The sequence below is a fragment of the Lepeophtheirus salmonis genome, chromosome 4 (genome assembly GCF_016086655.4).
Source record: "Lepeophtheirus salmonis chromosome 4, UVic_Lsal_1.4, whole genome shotgun sequence".
NCBI lineage: Eukaryota > Metazoa > Arthropoda > Copepoda > Siphonostomatoida > Caligidae > Lepeophtheirus > Lepeophtheirus salmonis.
Window position 1 is genome coordinate 52,863,981 of NC_052134.2, and position 20,617 is coordinate 52,884,597.

Consider the following 20,617-nt stretch of genomic DNA (forward strand, 5'->3'; position numbering starts at 1 on the left):
TGTAATTTTTCTAGACCATGGACAAAAAACACCACGTAATTTCCCCCCCTCCCTCAAATATCTTTCTAAAAATAAAACAAGACCGATTTTTACTAATAGATACGGAATGGGTTGAAATTATAGGAGTTTTAGATCAGTCCAGGATTCCTATATTTTAAGATCCAACACGAGTTCCTCCATACCATATTTTTAACAATTCCACCACGACTGACACACATTTCAATACAATCACAGAGAAGAATCCCAGAATTGCTGTTGATTGAGAGATTATGTACAGCTTCCCTGATGATAATGTTGTCCCTCTGCCAATGTCACCATCTAGCAATTTATTCGCGGTCACATGTCCTTTAGGTACAAGACCATTTGGGTACCATTTTTACTACATTTTTACCATTCATACTAGACTACTATTCCTAAGCACACGCTGAGAGCAATTTATGTCGCACACACCACCTCCATACCAATTCTCCGAGTGTATCTTTCAATTGCAGCACGTCCTCCAGGACCCATTAGGAGGTCATAACGAAAGCTGAGAGTGGCGTATTTGAGTTCTTAATGATTATAGTTAGGAACCTTTCTTTTTAAGTATTTGAAATATATATCCTAATATTTGACTCCGATTGCAAATGTATGTATACTTTCTGGCCAGATCTTGATGATGTAGTTTTTGATGGGGGATGTATATATGCAGTTATCTGAGACTTGCTATACCTACATACATAATGAATATGTACTCTCCTAAGAAATATTTCATAATAATGGTAAAAACAAAATAATGTTGCACACGTGTGCTTGTATGTGTGTAAGTACTACTTTTATGTATTAGTGGACTTCTCCATCAACATCTACGACAACAACAACAAACATTGACCACAAGAACTTTGGAGAAAGAGAGATTCTTATTATTATGTATCCACACTATTATCCATTCAGTATCAGTTATCAGTCACTCAGGTATTATTATTATTATACTTATTCTATAGTACATAACACAAGTAACTATTAATAATAAATAATAATGATGATAGCTAGTAATGAAATGAAGAAAAAGTTAGAAAAAGAAAACTGCATCACAGCTCAGTCATAGAATGACGATAGATTTAGTGAGGAGTCAACACACTTCTACTATGTACAATATAACTACTACTACATATTACATAGTATGTAATAGTAAATACTAATATCATCATCAGCAGCATGCTGCTGCATGATGATGTTTCATTCACCCTTTGGTAATAATGACTTTTCAATTCTTTGACGGTGTATTTATATTATGTATATACTCTAGTATACATATTATGTACACTTCAGGTACAGCAACAGGGTTTGTGTATAGAATATCCACTATATATGTATAGGGTGGTCCTTAATTAGAGTTCAATCACAAAACAAATTATGGTTTGTATTACAATAAAGAAACTATACTTTTTTACAGCTCATTTAATATTGTCCAACCTACAATGGATCAATATATTGTTAAATGTGATTGCCCTTACAACTGGTACACAGCACAGAACCTCTTCTGGAATAGTTACCCTATACAGCTGCCATGAAATGAGTCCTTGCTGATTCCAAGACACAAAGTTCAACCGCATATCTGACAAAAAAAGGAAGGTAAATCAGTCGAAGACCCAATAGCATATCGCTAGTGATGAAAATCGGGTGTATCTTTTAGTTTTTGACGTTTTTTTGGAGTGGGCAAACTGAAAAATACATTTTCTGCTCTCCTTTAAAGCATTCTTAAAATTGTCAGGGATACCAAGTTCATTTTCCTTTTCTTTTTTTTAACATACTCAAAATGTTCTCAATTAGAATCACTCCATACATAAACAGGCACTCAACACATTCGATAGACGATATAGAGTTTCTCTGATATTTGTAAGATGTATACTTATTACGTCACAAAATTGGGAGTGTTTTTCAATATGTTTTCTTGAAAACAGTGTCTATGATATACCTTGTCTTTAAGGTCTTTACTGCATTGGCTTCCTACTCGACACCACCCTACATTGCAACGAGAAGGAGGTAAAGTTCAAGTGATGAAGAAAGGCCAAAAGTAGAACAAATTGTCTTTGACACCCCTCTTGTAATTCAGTTACAATATTTTTTGAGACAAACTTCTGTTGCAATATTTTTGATTTGGATAACAAAATCCTTTCACTCAATACTCTTAATTGAATGGCGTTAAAGTTGATGGGACTCTAATTCTGGACCACCCAGTACGTATATATTTGCGCATTTACAACTTATATATAAATAATATGTACAATGTACATAGATATTATGTATTCAATATCAAGTAACATGATTGGTATTCTTCTAGGTGTATTAGTAATACACTTAAAATATTACATTAGTGATTGTAGGAATGTGGCAGTCCTAACATTTAGACGTCTCATTCTAAATCTAAATTAACATAAAAACCATTTCACAGAACAATCTCTGCTATATGACGCAGGGGTGTCCGCAGGATTATATATATTTTTTTTTTTTTTTTTTTTGAGGGGGGAGCTTGGTTTTTTGATTTTTTTGCGAAAATCCGTAGATATTTACAAAAAATTCACCAATTAAATTTTTTGGGAAAAAAATGAATTACAAATACAAAATTTCAATTATTAATTTTCTTGGAAAATCATTTTTACCCCTTTCAACCCGTAAAATTTTTTCATCCTGAGCTAAAAAAAATCTAGTAAGAAGCAAAAATTACTTAATTTGGAGGTAACTCTGCGGACGACCCTGTGACGTCATCGTGATTCACCAAATAATCTCAACTATCTAGGATCCTATGTTACAAATAGAAGGACAGAGACTTGGAAATGAGAAGTCCTAGGGTATTTACTACTAATAACAACAAACTACATATTATGTACATAATCGATCCCATGTTGACAAGAACATCAATCCTTCATTTAAAAGAAAAAGAGGAGGAGAAGGGAAATCATGAGGATCAAGTTTGATTATTCCTTCATCGCATCAATGTATTATACTAATATGCATGCATGTCATTAAAGCAAAGTCTTGTTATGACTTTTCATGTTAGATATGATGTAAATGTGTATGTAGATTAATATAAAAAACATACACACATCAATCGAGACAATTCAAAGGTTAGAGCTCTTTAACATATATATTATATGAACAAGTATGTATGTACAATATACAAAACTAAGTATTTATTATATGCATGAATTTATGTTGGATTTGGGATTTCATTTCATACCTCCACTTCTTCGTTCCTTCTTCCTCTATGGAAGAATTAAAATACATTTTACATAATAAATCTTATTACTTTGAAGCGTTAACAATACAAAAATATATGTATATATATGACATATGTTTGTACAACATTGTACCTATATATGTTTAACAATTCCCTCTTCAAATGTGGGTTAAAGCGGATCAAATTATATGCCCATGTATGTAGAGTAAATACGGATATCCAACAAACCAATCAACCTAGTACTAACCAACGACTGGGAATCCAACAAAATGTAATTGATAGCACATATTTAATCAATCAAAAACAATTTATTATCTATGTTCATAAAAAGTGGTTCAAAAAGCTTCGTCTTCACTCAAGGGAAGCTAGCGCTCGAAGGAATTAGAAAATTCTTCCGGGGTGAACAGAAAAACTGTTTCACCTTCTACCATGTAGTCACAGAAATGCTTAGTGTTATGACGTAAACTTGAGTCTATAAATTAGAAAAACAAATAAAAGAAAATAGTAGCTACGAGTGCCTACTGTCCATTTATTAATTTATATTCAATGAAGTGTGTACTTTGATTGTGAGATCCTATTTTAAATTTAAAAGGGTGGGTTCTGTGAAGGGAAGAAAAAGTAGTTGCATACGTTGAGGGAAACTGACAGAAAAGGATTTAGGGTGTTCATCTTAATTTGTATAAAAAATAGGGGCGTTTTATGGGAAAAGATTCTACAATGAAGCTCACATGAGCGTTCCGCCAATTGGTGCATAGCTTCGGATGCAACTATCACTATTGATAAGATGTGAACTATGAAAGAGGATAATAAATAGGAATGCAATTTAAATGATTATATTAACAAATTACATAATAGGTCAATTTTTGGTGGATCAACGGGCAAATAGAACTATGCCTCATTGTCTTATTGATCCTTACATATTGTCCGTATCGTTTTACATGGATTCTGTGGAGTATGATTTCATAGTTCAACAGTACCTCTTTGTCAAATAATCCTAAAAAAAATGCAGCAAAAGACTCAACGAATAATTATACGGGCAGTTGGGAAGGGCTCATAGGGATCCATAATTCTACTATGCCTTTGACTTAATCTATTCAATATTTTTAAAGAGAATAGATTAATCGCATAATCATTTTATTTTTGTTTTGTGATTTTTTTTTACCAAACTTGGACTTGAAACTCGATTTCATATCACAATCAAAGACTTGCAATTTGGCTTGGACTGGTAAGTTATGACTCACAACTCAACTTGGACTTAAAATCTATTTTATACTGAACTTAAAAAAATGTGTTTTACCTATGTGAGATGTACATATTATCTTCTAATCATTGTATTTTATTTTTTAGTTAAACTTGCAATTATTTATTTATAATATTATTAAAAATAAAGGTATGGCTTTCGGTCTAGAAAAACAGCAACCACCAAGTGCTAACTCAGTATTCCCCTACACCCCAAATCATCCCACAAATAATAACAATCATTCATTGAGTATATTATGCATATTTTATGCAATCTATAGCTAAAAATGGTCGAAGGGATACATCAGGAAGAGGTAGGTAATCTTCGTGAATCTATCCATTCATGATGTTATATTTCTATTTTATGAGACCAACAGTATATATGCACAGTAACTGGACAAAGAGACACGTCAAAAAATGCAATTCTTTCTTAATATATATAAATATAGGGTGGTCCATATTTAGTCGGACTCAGAAATGCGCCTCTACTGACAAAAATAAAAGTTATACAAATCTTTTTTTTTTTTACTTTAAAAAAAAAAAACCAAAAAAACTAAGATTATGTACAGTATACACAAAATGTTATTCAAATTGTCTTTCTTTGCAATTAATTTGAGTACGAAGTCTCTTTCTTACAGAGTCACAGCTTTTACCGACTAATTTATCAGAGATTTTCTCCCATTACGCTTCAGCAGCTACCGTTTGCATGTCCATGGCGTGTCTGAAGATTGAGTTGGTCTCCTTTTCGACCTTCCCTTACATGAACAAGTCAAGGGGAGTCAAATAAGATGAAAAGGAAGGCCAACATGATTTCTCACAGTTTTTTGACACCAGTTCTGAACTATTTTTTCTGTATGAGCTATTGGCTCCGACCTACTGAAACCCCATAGTAGGTGCAGTTGACTTAGGGAAGAAATTTTGTCTCCAGGAACTTGAAATAAGTTTTTTGATTTATTTTGTGGGATGATTTTTGAGTGTTTTATTTTTACAAGCTTTAAAAAGTTTTTCGTTCTAAAAAATCACGATCACCTTCGAATTAATTGCGTAGCAACTGAGTAGAGCTTTTGCTCGCTTGACTCTTTGAGCTTGAGTTGAGTGATGCTTTTTTGGGGGATAGTAGGACTGGAATTTGTGGTCAATATTATTAACCTAATCATTGAACTCCTGCTTTCGGATGGATCCTGAAGGATTTTGCTCGGACTGTCTGAGTAGAAATCTTGTACAAATAGTTTTATTTCTCCTTTGTCCTCGACTCCTAGAGATGATTCCTGTTTCAAAGATTTTTTTTAGCAGACACGATGACAATTGTAGTCTTTCCGCTCTTGAGAAGGTTGATGATTACGATACATTTATCTTGTTGTTCCATAACGAAGCAAATATATATTTTTGGACAACTAATACAATCAAAATAAACTACAATTTATCTCGGGAAAATAACCTATTACATAACTCAACCTTTCAAATTGACCACTATCATTTGATATTGGATCAAAGTTCAGTCTGACTAAATATGGACCACCCTGTATATAAATACTTAATAATGCTGCTACGTGAGTGCACTTGAAAAAAAATGAAATTCATATACATATACTTGAAAACATAAAATGAAAGTCATTAGAGCGTTGTGAAATCAAAAGTCCAAATCATAATATATATTTGTGTTGATACTCGGTTCAAGAACGTATTTTTTTTAGTTTGGTCCTAAGAGATTTTTTCCAAGACAAATTTGGATCGATACTTAGACTCAAACCATAAACCGAAATTTAATCGTTTTTAAATTGTGGATCCAGATCAAACTTCTCTTAAAATACCAAATTAGTTCGATCCACTAAAAATCCTAATAGTCTCAAACTTTCAGAACAAAACTCAACACTAATATTGAAGAAATATGTAGGCCTCGACAGACATACTAGCCCGGGGGTAGGAAAAAACCAGTGGGGCTAATGCAGAGTTGCCTGTATCTAGCCTGTTTGGCTACGTAATGCGTACCTTAAATACTTTGTATCAACGTTGCATACCTTGAATAGACTTTGAAAATAAACATGATGGCAGATTTTCGAGTAAAATATATTTTCAAAGACAAATTTCATTCTTTAGTTGTACTTTTTATTAATTATAAATTGTTTTTAACAAAAATATATTACTTTATTTTTGTACTCCCAAGACTTACTTTATTTTAAACCAAAAGTACTTCTATACTAGTCCTCTACTAGTCTAAAAATGGTACAATATTTGTGGTACTCTAGGCTATATATGTAATAATCCCGATACTATAATGATATTCAATCACCTCACTCTACTAGATTATTGTTATGTAGTAATCAATGTCATGTACAATTTTCAACTTGTATAAGCAAATTGTGTAAGTTATAATGTGTAGGTCTCATAACATAATAATAATCAGTCATTTTAATTGCGAACTAGGTACTAATTGATGTTATATTTCATTTTGTTCAATTAAAATTACTTATTTATTACGTATGAGTATTTAAAAGTTATGCATATATACATCTGTGAGTATTTGAGCTTAGTAGGGTGTCACAGAATACGTCTTATCAATGAGTAATTTTTAAAAACGACATAACTGCAAATTAACACCTTAATATATCGAACATCAAATGCATTTCAATCATTCAGAGCCGTGACTATAAAGGGGAGGTAGTATGAGGGGATGTTACACCCCCCTTATTAGTAACGGGCCTACAATCATTACACTATTTGTATCACAAGTATTCTTCATTTTTCAATAGTTTATTTATCTCATTTTTTAATTGCAACTTATTCAATCTGCTTATACAAGTTAAAACATGTACAAAATCATATTTTATACAAATATATTATACAACATATTCTTGACAGGAACTATGATTACACTAAATTTTGTTGTCAAATCCGTCAACAAAAAAAATAGCAGCGTTTTTTGATCAGAAAATGTATATATGTTGTCAAAAATTATATCTTCTATATAAAGAAAAAGTTTTTCAGGAAAGATTATTCTGTTTACGTTTTGTCACAAGTAACCCAACAACATCCTCCAACCCCCCCACCTCGAAGAAAAATGCCAGTACGGGTCTGGTTTTAGTTATTTCTCCATTTTCAAAAGTAATGAATCCCTATGTATATTAGATTTGTTCTACTTGAGAGATTCAAGTATGTATGTCGATAACCTATGAATAAGTGAAGGTGACATCATATGCATTTGAAATGACTTTGATTGGCCATTAGAGCGAATCATAAATATAGAATGCATAGTGCATGTTTCCTTTTATATCGATTTTGATCAATATTTGTAGACATATTTAATAGTTAAACCGAAATTTAATCGTTCTTCAACCCATAAACCGTAATTATTAATGAGCATGTATCAAAGAAAATCTTGTAGGTCATTCATTTTACATGAAAATGAGTCACAATAAAACTTATTTGTGTGACTACCCGTGATCTAGAAGAAGCATATTTAAAAAAAAAAAGAATTAACCCCTTGATCTAACAGCCGCCACTTGTTTTAAGCGTATTACTGCATAAAGAATCAGGTTATAGTTTTCAAATTTAGAATTTTTATGAAATAGGAAACGGGTCACCTGTACTAAGTGGCTGCTTTTTCAGTTTCTCTTTCCTGACCGCTTAATACAGATTCGACTCATCCGTTAAATATGTCTAGTATATGAAAGTGTGTATGAATATACATATTTATGCACGAATAACACAAAAATGAATATTTACGTATTTAAGTGTGCTATGCTAGTCAAATACATAATTATACATGAATTTATGTAGGTACTCCTCCTCCTACAGTACGTAGTTCACCACTAACATTACTACCACTGTATCCCCACCACGAAGGTAGTTGGTTGCTACATATGTACATATTTATGTCATATTTGCAAAAAATATGACATAAATATATGTATATATATATTCATTCAGAGCAAATCCTTAGTCCAACTTGCCCGGTTTGTTACTCAACAACAGCATCTATCCATGCATAAATTATAAAGCCAATCATAATTATTACCATTAATATACTTTTAAATAATGTGCACATTAGGGTGAGGCTGATGCCACAACTTTGTTTAAAAAAACAAAAAAACAATACCTTTTTGTAACTGTGGATGGAACTAATGAGCACATTCCTGCAATTTCAATTATTAGCAAATTGACGATTAATCGGAATCGGGAATTGGATAACTTGGTGTTTTTTCTGGAATCGGGATAGGGAAAACCACGTTTAATTTGCGATTCCGATTCTTATTTATTACTTTTAAAAGTTATGAAAAAATATATACCCCCAGTTAAGGAATTTTTGCTTTTCACTAGATAATTTAATATTTGAAATTTTTTTCTTTCAAAATACTTATATTAGAAATTTAATTTTTGAATTTTTTAAATGAATAGTTGTGAATTTTTGAAAAATGTTCAAATATCAAATTGTATATTTGTAATTTTTTTTCATAAAAGTTTCAAAAACTTAAAGACATTCCCTGAGCATAGTGTATTGCTACAGGGCCGCTACCTCCCAAGACAATCAGAGGTTGTAGGTACCACTATTGGGGACTTGAACTTGGCTTGATCACACAATCTAAGATTCAAAACTTGGTTTATACTGAACTTAAGAAAAGCTTTAACTATATGGGTCCCTATATTTGTTATAATTATTGACTTGAAACAAGCTCAAAAGAAATCTGAAGACTCGATAAAACTATTCAAATACTTGAGACTCAATTGAATGTGTAGTAAAAAGACTTTTTTTCACCTCTGGTAGATAATAAAAAAAACCTGTAAACACATTTAGAAAAAGCAAATTTAAGAGCCACTTAAATGTATATGTTATGAACTACTAATAAATAATGTATGTATTTAAAAAAGAATTTAATAATGATGGAAAAAAGTCCTTTTAAGGTAATTAAATTTGACAACCAATATTATAAGGATTTGATGCACATTCAAATATGTACAATTGTAAAGTACATATTTGAGTAAAATACATATTTATAACAATAATAAAAAATGGAGTGAAGAAGACTGATAAATTTGATATTTGCACATCTTTGCCATACATCTATTTTGTACATAAATATCTAGTACTCGGTAAAGGAATGCTATGACGTGATAGCAATCAAAATAGATATGACGTACTTACTTCGTACTATGAAAGCACCTTCAATCTTGTGCCTATATCTCATCAAAAAATATTTTAGAAACTTGAGAGAACAAAATATTATGAAAAATAACAAACAAAAACAAAATACCACCGGATAAGGCATCTCGATATTCTTTAGAGCTTATGAAGTTCAATTATCACGAAAAAACTCATTTTTGAAATAAAAATACCCTAAAGTATCCATACATAAAAACTTTTAGAATAAAAAAAAAACTAGATTTTAAAATGATTAATTATATCAGTGAATTATACAATTAAATTTCTATCCAAATTGAGGTAATATTTTATAACAAAAAAGTTGAAAACCTATATTGACGAAATAAAGAATTTGAAGGAGGGTCGTCCTTGGAAAAATCAATTTCTGTACAATTTACCAAATGATAACTTACCCTCCTAATATTTAGACCAGAGGTTCTTAAGCTTAAGCTTTTTACAGTGTGCACATTATATGGAGATATACAAGTATCAACAGCATTATGGCCAAACTGAATATACAATGAAGAAGAATATTTGATTATGTTCCTCTACATTCCACTAGAGGGAATTTACGTATCAATTTGAAAACAACTACTCTAGACCCTTGATTTTTTTGGTATTTATAATATTTTTCAATACAATAGTTCTCAAGGTGCACTATGAGCCATTTTTTCTCTTTATAAATATAACCCGGGCAATTTTGCATTTTGCCAATAATATAATATGAATCAAACACAAAAAATATGTATCGTTATTACAGATCACTCGGCATTAACAATGATCACGGCAATATTTCCAATAAATATAATAATAACACTAATAATATAATATAACGAGCTATTCGGAATTGTAGAAAACTAAATTCGGATTCATTTTTTGAAAATTTATGTTTTATTCATATAATTAACGAATTTAGAATTATGAACTATGACTATCTATATAAAAACCCAAATGGGAACATCAAGAACTAAAAAATTAGGCTTAACTATATTAAGTATTAGTAGTTTAAATAATTAAATGAGACACTCAAAAACAGTATTAGTACCTACTTAATTCTATGATATAATATTATATGACAGAGGTGAGAAATATTATATATTATATTGGCCGCCCACTTTTTAAAAAGCCTTAACAATGAAAAGTTGCGTAATCATTGTGTCATTAATATTTTACTTTTTTATATAAAAACAGGGTCTCTGTAAAATGTATGTATTTAGCAGCCATGGCTCCATCCATCCTGAATATATACCGGGTGTGGCGAAATAATCTTAACACTTTCATCTAGGACTTTATCAAGATGTATTTAAATAACCAGTTGTAATAGTGTATGTCAATAAAATAAAAATAACTATTATGATGACTTGGCCACCCTAAACATCGATGTAGCCTCCCTTGGCAGCAATGATAGCTTCCAGGGGCAACAGAAGACCTTGCACCCATTGCAGATGAAGTCCTCAGAGATGGCATCCCAGTGCTAGTTGACGGTGTCCCTGAGGTTGTTGATATTTGGGTGACGGATGGTGCAGGCCTTGGACTCAACATGCACCCAAAAAAGTGAAGTCCAATGGGTTGGCATCTGGTGAGTAGGGGGGCAAATTTCTTTGGCCAGAAAGACAAGTTGTCCTCCAACCACTTTTGGACCTTTTTGGACGTGTGTTCAGGCACACCATCCTGCTGGAACACCACGTTCATGTCCGGGTAGTTGGTAGGGACTCATGGTAACAACTTCTCCTCCATTGGTTTCTTGCCAGCGTCCGAAAGTGCGCGGACCGAAATTCCTTGGTCACGTCTAGATGGCGAATTCTCCGCTTCTAAGACACTTATGAAGTTCTAGTTTTTTTTTGGTTTATTTCATTTTTAGTATTTGACCTGAACATTTTTACTGCATTCACAAAACCTTGATTTATGTAGCTAAAACAAAGTGTAAATAATTTTTACACTTACCCGCTATATATAATATTTCAAATATTACTACAAAATGGAAAGGGTTGATTAAAATACCACGTGATGTAACTACGTATATAATATGATAGCAAAGACAAAAAAATTAAGTTGTATATTGTATAATACTCCACATTTCCTATTAATTTACCAAAAATAATGCTTACTCCTTTATTTGATTACAAATGCCACTATATCAATGTCTCTGTGAACAATGTTTGACCTCATCAAGGGTTTATGAGTAATATACATTTTGAGAAAGGGGTTCTCATAATATAAATATTTCAATATAAGGATATTTGATTTAATATGTATATAAGCAGAACATTTCAGGTTAGAAAATACTTCAATATAATATAAACATGGGTTAAATTTGTTTCAAAAGAATCCAACATCCAACAGCTTTAGTGGCGAATTTGATAGCGCAAAAATAGATACAAAATGTTTTGTTTCTTTGTTAGATACCTACTCAAAGGAAATACCCTTCAATGAATTAAACTTAATATTTCTGTAAATCTAAGGTTTTATGCGTTACAATTATACTAACTAAAACATACAAGATACATACATAATAACAAAATATGTCTTATAATAAAATGCACCTACGACTATTTAAGAAAAAATATAAGCTTATATTCAAATTGCACCCAAGTGTACATTAAAGGATATTTTAGACTCCCCTCAAAAGCAGCAAATCCAATGTCGGATCTTTTTGAAACTAATTAATCGAGGTTTATACTTTATTGAAGTACTATCCCATTTTTATTTTTTTTTGTATGTGACAAGCAATTTTATACTCTGGCAAGGACCATTTTCCTAGAAGCATAAAATGCATATGCATAGAGAGAAATACAAAACTAAAATTATAATGCACTGATTGGAAAGACCCATATCATATTTTCATGAAAAATGACAATATTTTTTAACACTTCTTTACAGATTAAATATTTTCCTACGTACAATTGCCCAATATATCATTCAATGTGATTGCTCTTGTTCTGAAACACTTAGAGGAGACACCTTTTCACTGACTTACATATATTATGCACAACGCCTTCCGTAATATTTCCCTCCACACCTGTTAATGGACTCTACATAACTCTGGATCACCCTGTATAGTGTATACAGTGTGTCCTTACACATTACCACAACGTCTCCCGGAATATTTTGCCCACGTGGATACCATCAGAGAGCTCTAACATAGTCTGAAAAATAACTTTTGCCATCCCCCACATCATACCCTACATAGCAAAGTCAATGGAGTTAACATCAGATGAAAAGGGAGGCCAAAATTTATCAAAATTGTCTTTGAACCATTCTTGTACTTTATTTGACTGGATGTTACAATATTAATAACTTGATTAACAAGTTTTCTACATTTATACACACAATACTCTCAATTTAATTACACTAAAGTAATCTACACAATTCAGGACAACCCTGTATACAACTGTAAGTCCTAATGCAAAAGATAAGCGGGAGCTTGTATGTATGTAAAAATTGAACATATAATACATACAAAACTGTATTCGAGAACCACCATTACAGAATGAAAATAAAATTCCACACATATATAGGTATTGTATGGTATGGATAGATATTGAATGAGATGATGACTTTGTACATAGTTAAGCTTTTCGAAAACACAACCAAGGTAGGTTTTTTATGTAGATATACATTCAAAGCTAAAATAAGCAAAGAATTATAGGAAAAGTCATCGACGCATAACGGCGATACTTGAACATACATAATGTTGAATTAAATAAAAATACATAATAATAACGATACTATCTGTATATGTACATTAGATTGGTTCTAAATAAAACTTTTTTTTTTTTTTGAAAAGTAGTGCTCCTAAGGTCTCAAAATACTTCTTTTGATAAAAAATAATGAGTGCTTTAAAATTTGAGTTTGATCAAAAAATATTTAGAGGTAGCCCAAAGACAATAAAGTTTCCATATTTACTGATTTTTGGATAAAGCTCGTATATTTCCTTTTAAATATCCAAAGTACAGAACAAAACAGCACTTACAATGAAATATATTTTTTAGAAACGGATTTGATCTTAAAAAACAAACAAAAAAATCACAGTAAATCAACAACAACGCGCTATCCGAAAGGCATAATAAGCTATATGGACTTTTTTGGGTACTGCGTATAGCGTGCACCCTTTTCATTGACATTTACTGTCAATGGAGTGCATTATTTCTTAATTTTCAAGACTATTAATAAAAGTATTTAATTTTGAAAAGAGGGTTGAATTTTGCGGAAATCTAGAAAAAAATCTTGGTTTTCATACATAGTTTCAGGGGTGTCCGCAGGGGGAGGGCTGGAGCCCCCCAAATTAAGGCATTTTTTATTCTTACTAGAAAATTTAATATAAATAGAAATAATATTTGAAATTGAATTGAATTTTTCATTTTTTTTTTCCAAAAAAATTAATTGTCTGTGAATACCTAGATTTTTTATTTTTTTCAAGAAATGTAATATTTCAAAAAAATTTATATTGCAAATTTAATTTTAGATATTTTTTTCAGTGCAGCTTTTTCTTAACAGCTTTGGATTTTTGAAATTTTTTGTAAATAGCTATGAATATTTTAAATTTTTCCCTAAATAGTTAATATTTGAATTTTTTTGGAACAGCTTTGGATTTTTGAAATTTTTTCCCAAAAAATTAAATATTTATATTTTTTCCCCTAAAAATGTAATAATCAAAAAAACCAAGCCAACCCCCTCCCCCAAAGAAAAAATTTTAAAAAATCTTGCGGATGTCCCTGAGTTTGAAGAATGCATAGATATTGTTCATCATGTTTGGTCAATAGGAACAGTTTTAGACATTAGAGCATTACTTTTCCAAAAGAACAACAACAAAAAAACATTTCCTTTAAGAGCCACTTTAATGTATGTACCATTGCAAAGGCTCAAACCACAAAGTTACTTCAGAAGAAGACAATCTCACAACACACTCTGTTATGATCTGCTAATATGCGTAAATAATAATATTAATAACAATATAGTCAGCAACAACAGGAGCAGGCAAAAAAAAAAAAAAAAAAAAAAAAATGATTGAAAACCGCTATTTCCTCAATATTATGATGATAATGATGTGACTACTGTAGTATAAAATAGCAGCATAAAACAATAATACATACGTAGGTACAATAATTCAATATTTATGAATAATAAGCAAGCAACGTTCGGTCAAAGAAAACAAAAAATTAACTTCAATTAAAAAAAATCAATAACAACTACAATAGTCATTTGAAAAATGTTTGGTAGTTAGTTACACAAAAACACACTTGAATAAAAATCAGGAATAGACAAAATTTACCAATCATTTTGGTACAATGTAATATCATATTGGGGTTTGGTCTGGAAAGTAGAGGCGTAAGAACTAACTAATTCCGTTCAAGTTTCGTATTGGTCTACGATTTAAATTTCGGTCCACATTTAGCAGACCGTAGTCTGGACAGAAATATCTGTACAGATCAGTCTAGAAAAAATCACTAATCACCAAACAGGTAAAAAAATCGATCTCAAACCGAGTCTTAAGCTATTATAGATACATATAGCCCAACCTTTCATGAATATATTTTATCAATATTAGGATTTGTATTTAAATTTTTGGGATGAGTTGAGATACACATTACCAAAGAAGAATTTTGATTACAGTTTAGAGCCTTCATTTGATTAATTATACTTAATTTTGCCCCAACCATCAAATGACCTTACAAATACATGAAATCTAAGGCTGTATAAGTCCTTAATATGGATCTTAAAATCGGTCACGCACCTTGAAAAAGTCCCTAATCTTAAAAGTGACATAATTGTCACAAGTACTGAAGAAAAATCCTACCCTAGTATTGGGCCATTATTATTTAAACAAATGGGGGAAGAGTGAATGATGATGACGTCACTAGTCTATATATATTATGACGTTATTCTGTAAAAGTTGTTCTATAGGACAGCTTATACGTCCGATTCTTATGCATCCTTAAGATATAGAACGGAGCGTCAATACTTTGGAACCGATATATTTCTAATAAATCGATCTTATAATTCTTTAATAGAGACACTGAATTTTTACACTTTGAATTTGCTATTTGGCAGCACCTCCAAAGGATTTTAATCAGAATACTTTGTTGATGAAAATGTAAAATAGTTAGTATATTTTGAGAAAAAGGATTTTATCTTCTTAAATGTTGACGACAGCCCATAAATGAAGGGAAATAACGAAAATGTAAATGCACTTACCGTTCGCTTTAGCATTATCAACCAAATGCTCAAATACTGCTGAAGTTACTTTTGCATGGGATACATAGTCCCAAAGACCATCACTTGCAAGAATTACAAAATCCTCTGTGTCATTCATTTCAACCGAAGTTACGTCAGGCTCAGCTGATATAAAGGATTTGTGCTCAAAGTCACCTATATTGCAACAACAAAATAAATAGAGTTAACAAAAAATATATTAAATAAATGAAAATAAGTATTTCTAATTAATTAATACATACATAACATCTTAAATAACTATAAAATATTATATTTGTACCTTTTTTTGCACACATAACATATGTAAATGCTGTATACAGCTTACAATTTTATGGCAGCCTTCACGTCGTAGTTAATTATAATTAATGAAAACAAGCATTTGAATTACTAACTATTAGTTGATACTATAATTTTCCTATAGACCTATTTATTTTACTCTTATTTATAATTATGAACAAGGGTGTCCAAAAATTCTTATAGCTCCATATTTTTGGCCGTAATATTTCTTCGCCAAAACTTCCAATTTACAATCTGATTGATTATGAAGTAATCTGGGTCCAATACCCTTTTCTAATATAAAAAGTAGGGGTTACACTTAAAATTTATCAGACGAGATGCATTGTCTAAGAAGGGAAGCCGAAAAACAATATCATGCCAGTAAGTCCCCCCCTTTAAATATTCCAGATTCTATGGGATTCAACAAGCCTTAGTTCTGAGAAATACAATATCAAAAAGATTAAAGGGACTGGAAGAATTTATGTCAAGTCGATAAGTGGACGTCCAAGTTCGGATGTTTCCAAGTAACGTCCAGAAAGTAAAGCTAAAATTTACAGAAAACCCAATATATTGATAGCAAAAATGGCCAATGAGATCGGTTTGTCAAGGAATTTTATGAATTGAATAATCCATAAGGATCTAATAATGATTTCCCTTAAGTTTTGTTATAGTCAGAATCTCAAAGATGATGCACAAACCAAGCGTTTAGAAAAATATGAATGTTTATTGGAATTTTCCACGCGGAGAGTTTTTCAGATGAGAAGAAATGGGACACGAACCAACGATTCAACCAGCAAATCGACCAAAGTTTGGACCCTCATCAAAAGATGTCCCCTTGCATTGTCGGACTGTTCAAAAGCATGTTAATATTCGGTCCCTCGTGGTTTTGGCAGTGGTTTCAAGTTAAGAAGAAAAACTCCCCTAAGTTTTTATCTCGAAGGACCTATGTATGAAGACAACTATTTCTGACACTTCACCCAGTAATCAACCTATCAATGTATAAATAAAAAGGTTTAAAACTTATGGCCATCCCTGCATTTATGACCTTTGTACATACATATAGTAGTGTTCTGTCGACTCGACACATAATATAATTAGTCGATTTAATTGTTAATGTATTTTGTGTGCTGCATTAATTCAACTAGAGTCCTTAAATTGAAGACTTACGTTTCGACTTGATGTCACAATCAAAGACTACACTTGTACTCGGAAATCATATTAACTTTTTTTATGAAGTACCGTGTTGAGTATCTTTTACATTCTGAGGACTTGAAGTGGACCCAAGGAAAATATTCAAATACTTATGATCAAAGACTAGACATGGAAATTCAGTATAAAGATTTCCCCCCAAACTTTGCATTTTTTTAAATCTGGAAACATGCACCTACAAACTATATTTTTGTTCTTTTATTTAGATCCTTCAAGATAAAAAATAATACTAAATAATGTAGATGTTAGCCTTTAAAAGCAGAAATTTCGGGTTTTAAAGGTCAATTACATGTTTCTCGAGGTAAAAGCAATCAGGAACTCAGGATCTTAATCCAAGGGCAAAAATTTGTTTACTACTATACTTATCATACTCTCATATATTGTAAATTCTTCATTTTTTAATTTTTTTTTGCTAAATCAAGATTCAAATTATATTTATATATATGTACAAGACGTACTATGCCTACTCAATAAGCATATATCACCCTTTATGAGTGTACAATGTATATACACAAATATTAAATATTATGTAGGCGTTAGAATGCAGAATACATTTCAAGATTTAAGTAGGAAGTATCAGTGCGAAAAAAAAGAGTCAATTTTTCTTGTATGTCATGTGATGAATGTAGGATTCAGTTACGTTATTATTATAATATATCATATCATAGACAGGGGATACATAATGGGGCTTATGCATTAACTAGAATTGGGTTCGGCCTGAAAATCCTAGACCGATTTGATATATAAATTGTTGATGAAGTCATGAGCGTTTACAAATTTGGTTATTTTGGTAAAATGATGGCATATGAGGTTTTAAGTACTTTGTATGTGTGTACAACTCGTATAACTGGGATAGAGAGAAAATTGAACCACAAAGTGATATAAAAAAATCGGTGCTCGGTTTAAAAACGATCAAATTTCGGTCAAAAGTGATACATAAAAATCTATCTTGGACAAAGCCTCAATACTAAATTAATAACCATTAAGATTACTTATAGTAAAGTGCATATCAGCCCCGTTCCATAAACGCCACTTAAATGAAGTGACGCCATTAATTCCTAGTTTAAATTTAAGTCGAAATTTTACAACCGAGCTTAAATTAGGTATAACAAGTCACCAGGCCCTAGAGGGAGGCATGTTATACCGCCCCTGACTAAAATGATGTCAAAATTAGTCGAAAGGACAACCTTTAAAATTGAAATTAATAATATTTATTGTTGTCAAATGTATATTTTTTAATTTCCTTTTTCTAAAAAAAGGTATTTTTATTGTTTTTGTCGAAAAACTCCCCCCTCCATCCAATGAAGAATACTAGTATAACGGCCCTGGAAGTCCCTAGTGATTGTTGAAAATGATATAGTTTTGACATTTTTAATTGTCCATATCTCAAAACAATATCTAATATTACACTTTAGCTCTAAAATAAGAACCAATGGTTCTTAATCAAGAGAATTCAGTATTCCAAGAGTGGTTGTTAATGTCCTGGAAAGGAAATAAGATCTTGTTTAAACCGTTAATTAGAAGTCAACTAATTTATAAAATCATGAAAAATTGGTGTTTTTATTAAAAACTCAATCATTTTCTCCCCCACCCCATATACCAACAACAATTACTTAGCCATTCAAACCCCAAACTTCGGCGATGCTGCAGTTATTTAAATCTTGTAATTCAAGGTATGGGACATTACTTTCATGATTTTTTTTTTTTTAAAGTTACGAATCATTAATTGTCAACAGACTAAATGAAACTTGCATAAAATCTCATACATGACCAAAGCGAACCAACAATTTATCTGTTAGTATATAAAAAATATATTTGCAAAGAGTCAATTGATAAATAATACCTATTAGTTATTAGGTTTTCTCTCCCCGTAGGTTGTTTTCCTGGAATTTGTCAGGGTTTTACTCCAACGAGAAATTCCTGGGAAATATTTTGCATTTAATTATTCCATGTATAATCTTCATTTAAGTATTTCATGTATAATCTTCATTTAAGTATTTCATGTATAATCTTCATTTAATTATACATAATTAATCAAATAAAACATCATGTATATAATGACGAATCACTCGAATTAAAGTTAAGTAGTGTATTTCACAATTATACAACCCTCAGCTCCACCATGAATAACTCGTTTATCACTTAATATCGAAGTTTTTTTTTGTTGCATGTCGGATCATATTGTGGAATTTAAAAAAACAAAATAAATAAAAAATCCACAGGTTCTAGAAAACCAACCTTAGTACTATTTATGATCATAAAAATGAGAATACAGAATTTATGGGTAAGAAAAATGTAAACTCGAAAAGTATGTTAAGAAATACTTGAATTTTTAGTATTATTATTAACGAAGGGGATCCCACAATTTAAGCATTTATTTCCAGGGATCTTGTTTTAACACAATTTCCCAGAAAATTAGAAACCCCCTACTAATCTTTAATAAAGTTTGAAAAAAATCTAGTAAAAACAAATTATTCTATGTATACTATTTGAAATACAAAAGGAATACAAATAATAATTAAGAAAAAGCATTGAATATTTGCACCAAATTTTACAAAAACTTTTTGATATGATTAATGTCCTCGACTATATCATTGAATTCGAGGAAACTTTATATCATTTGTATGTATAGAACATTATTAGATGGCCAAAAATGCACAAAAAATTATGTATGTATTTAAGGCAGAAGCCATCTCTAAATTGATTAAATAAATGGCAAGTCGTTAACCTTTTTTTCATGTGACAATACATTGAATTAGTCCATTGTAAAAATAGAACAAATTGATGGATAAGTATATACAGGGTAGTCCAAAATTTGAATCTCACAGATAAAGACTTGTATTAGAATAAAGCTACTAATACTTTTTAATAGATTAGTATCATCCTAAATATAATTGGTCAATATACCATTCAATCTGCATGTCCATATTCTAAACAACTTGAAGGAGACGCCTAATGACTGACTTACATCTAGTACGAAAAACATCTCCCACGGCTGCCATCAGGGAGTCCTTGATGAACCTAGAAATTGAATTTTCCTCCCCTCGACCATAACTTACATTACAAAGTCAAGGGGGTTACAATCATGTGAAGAGAGACCAAAAGTGATCATAATTGTTTTTGAACCATTCTTGCACTTCATTTGCAGTGTCCACACACATTCTGCTGGATGTGGTAATATTTTTGACTTGGGAAACGAAATCTCTACACACAATACTGTTCAGTCCAGTTGTACCATCTTGTCTTAAATTTAAGACAGCTTAAATGTAGTGAAGTCTAATTCCAAGTTTAAATTTAAGTCAAGTTGGAGCTAGACGTGGTTT

At 31.1% G+C, this 20,617-nt stretch overlaps 1 protein-coding gene across 3 annotated transcripts in view; it reads right to left on the bottom strand.

Moving 5' to 3' along the window:
* LOC121116203 (uncharacterized) overlaps positions 1–20,617 on the bottom strand; it is an 80,089-nt gene that overhangs the window by 19,888 nt on the left and 39,584 nt on the right. For all 3 annotated transcript variants that reach the window (XM_040710452.2, XM_071888041.1, XM_040710451.2), the window contains exon 7: positions 15,792–15,965. In XM_040710452.2, coding sequence (XP_040566386.1) covers positions 15,792–15,965 — 174 coding nt within the window. The remainder of the gene's footprint in view (positions 1–15,791; positions 15,966–20,617) is intronic.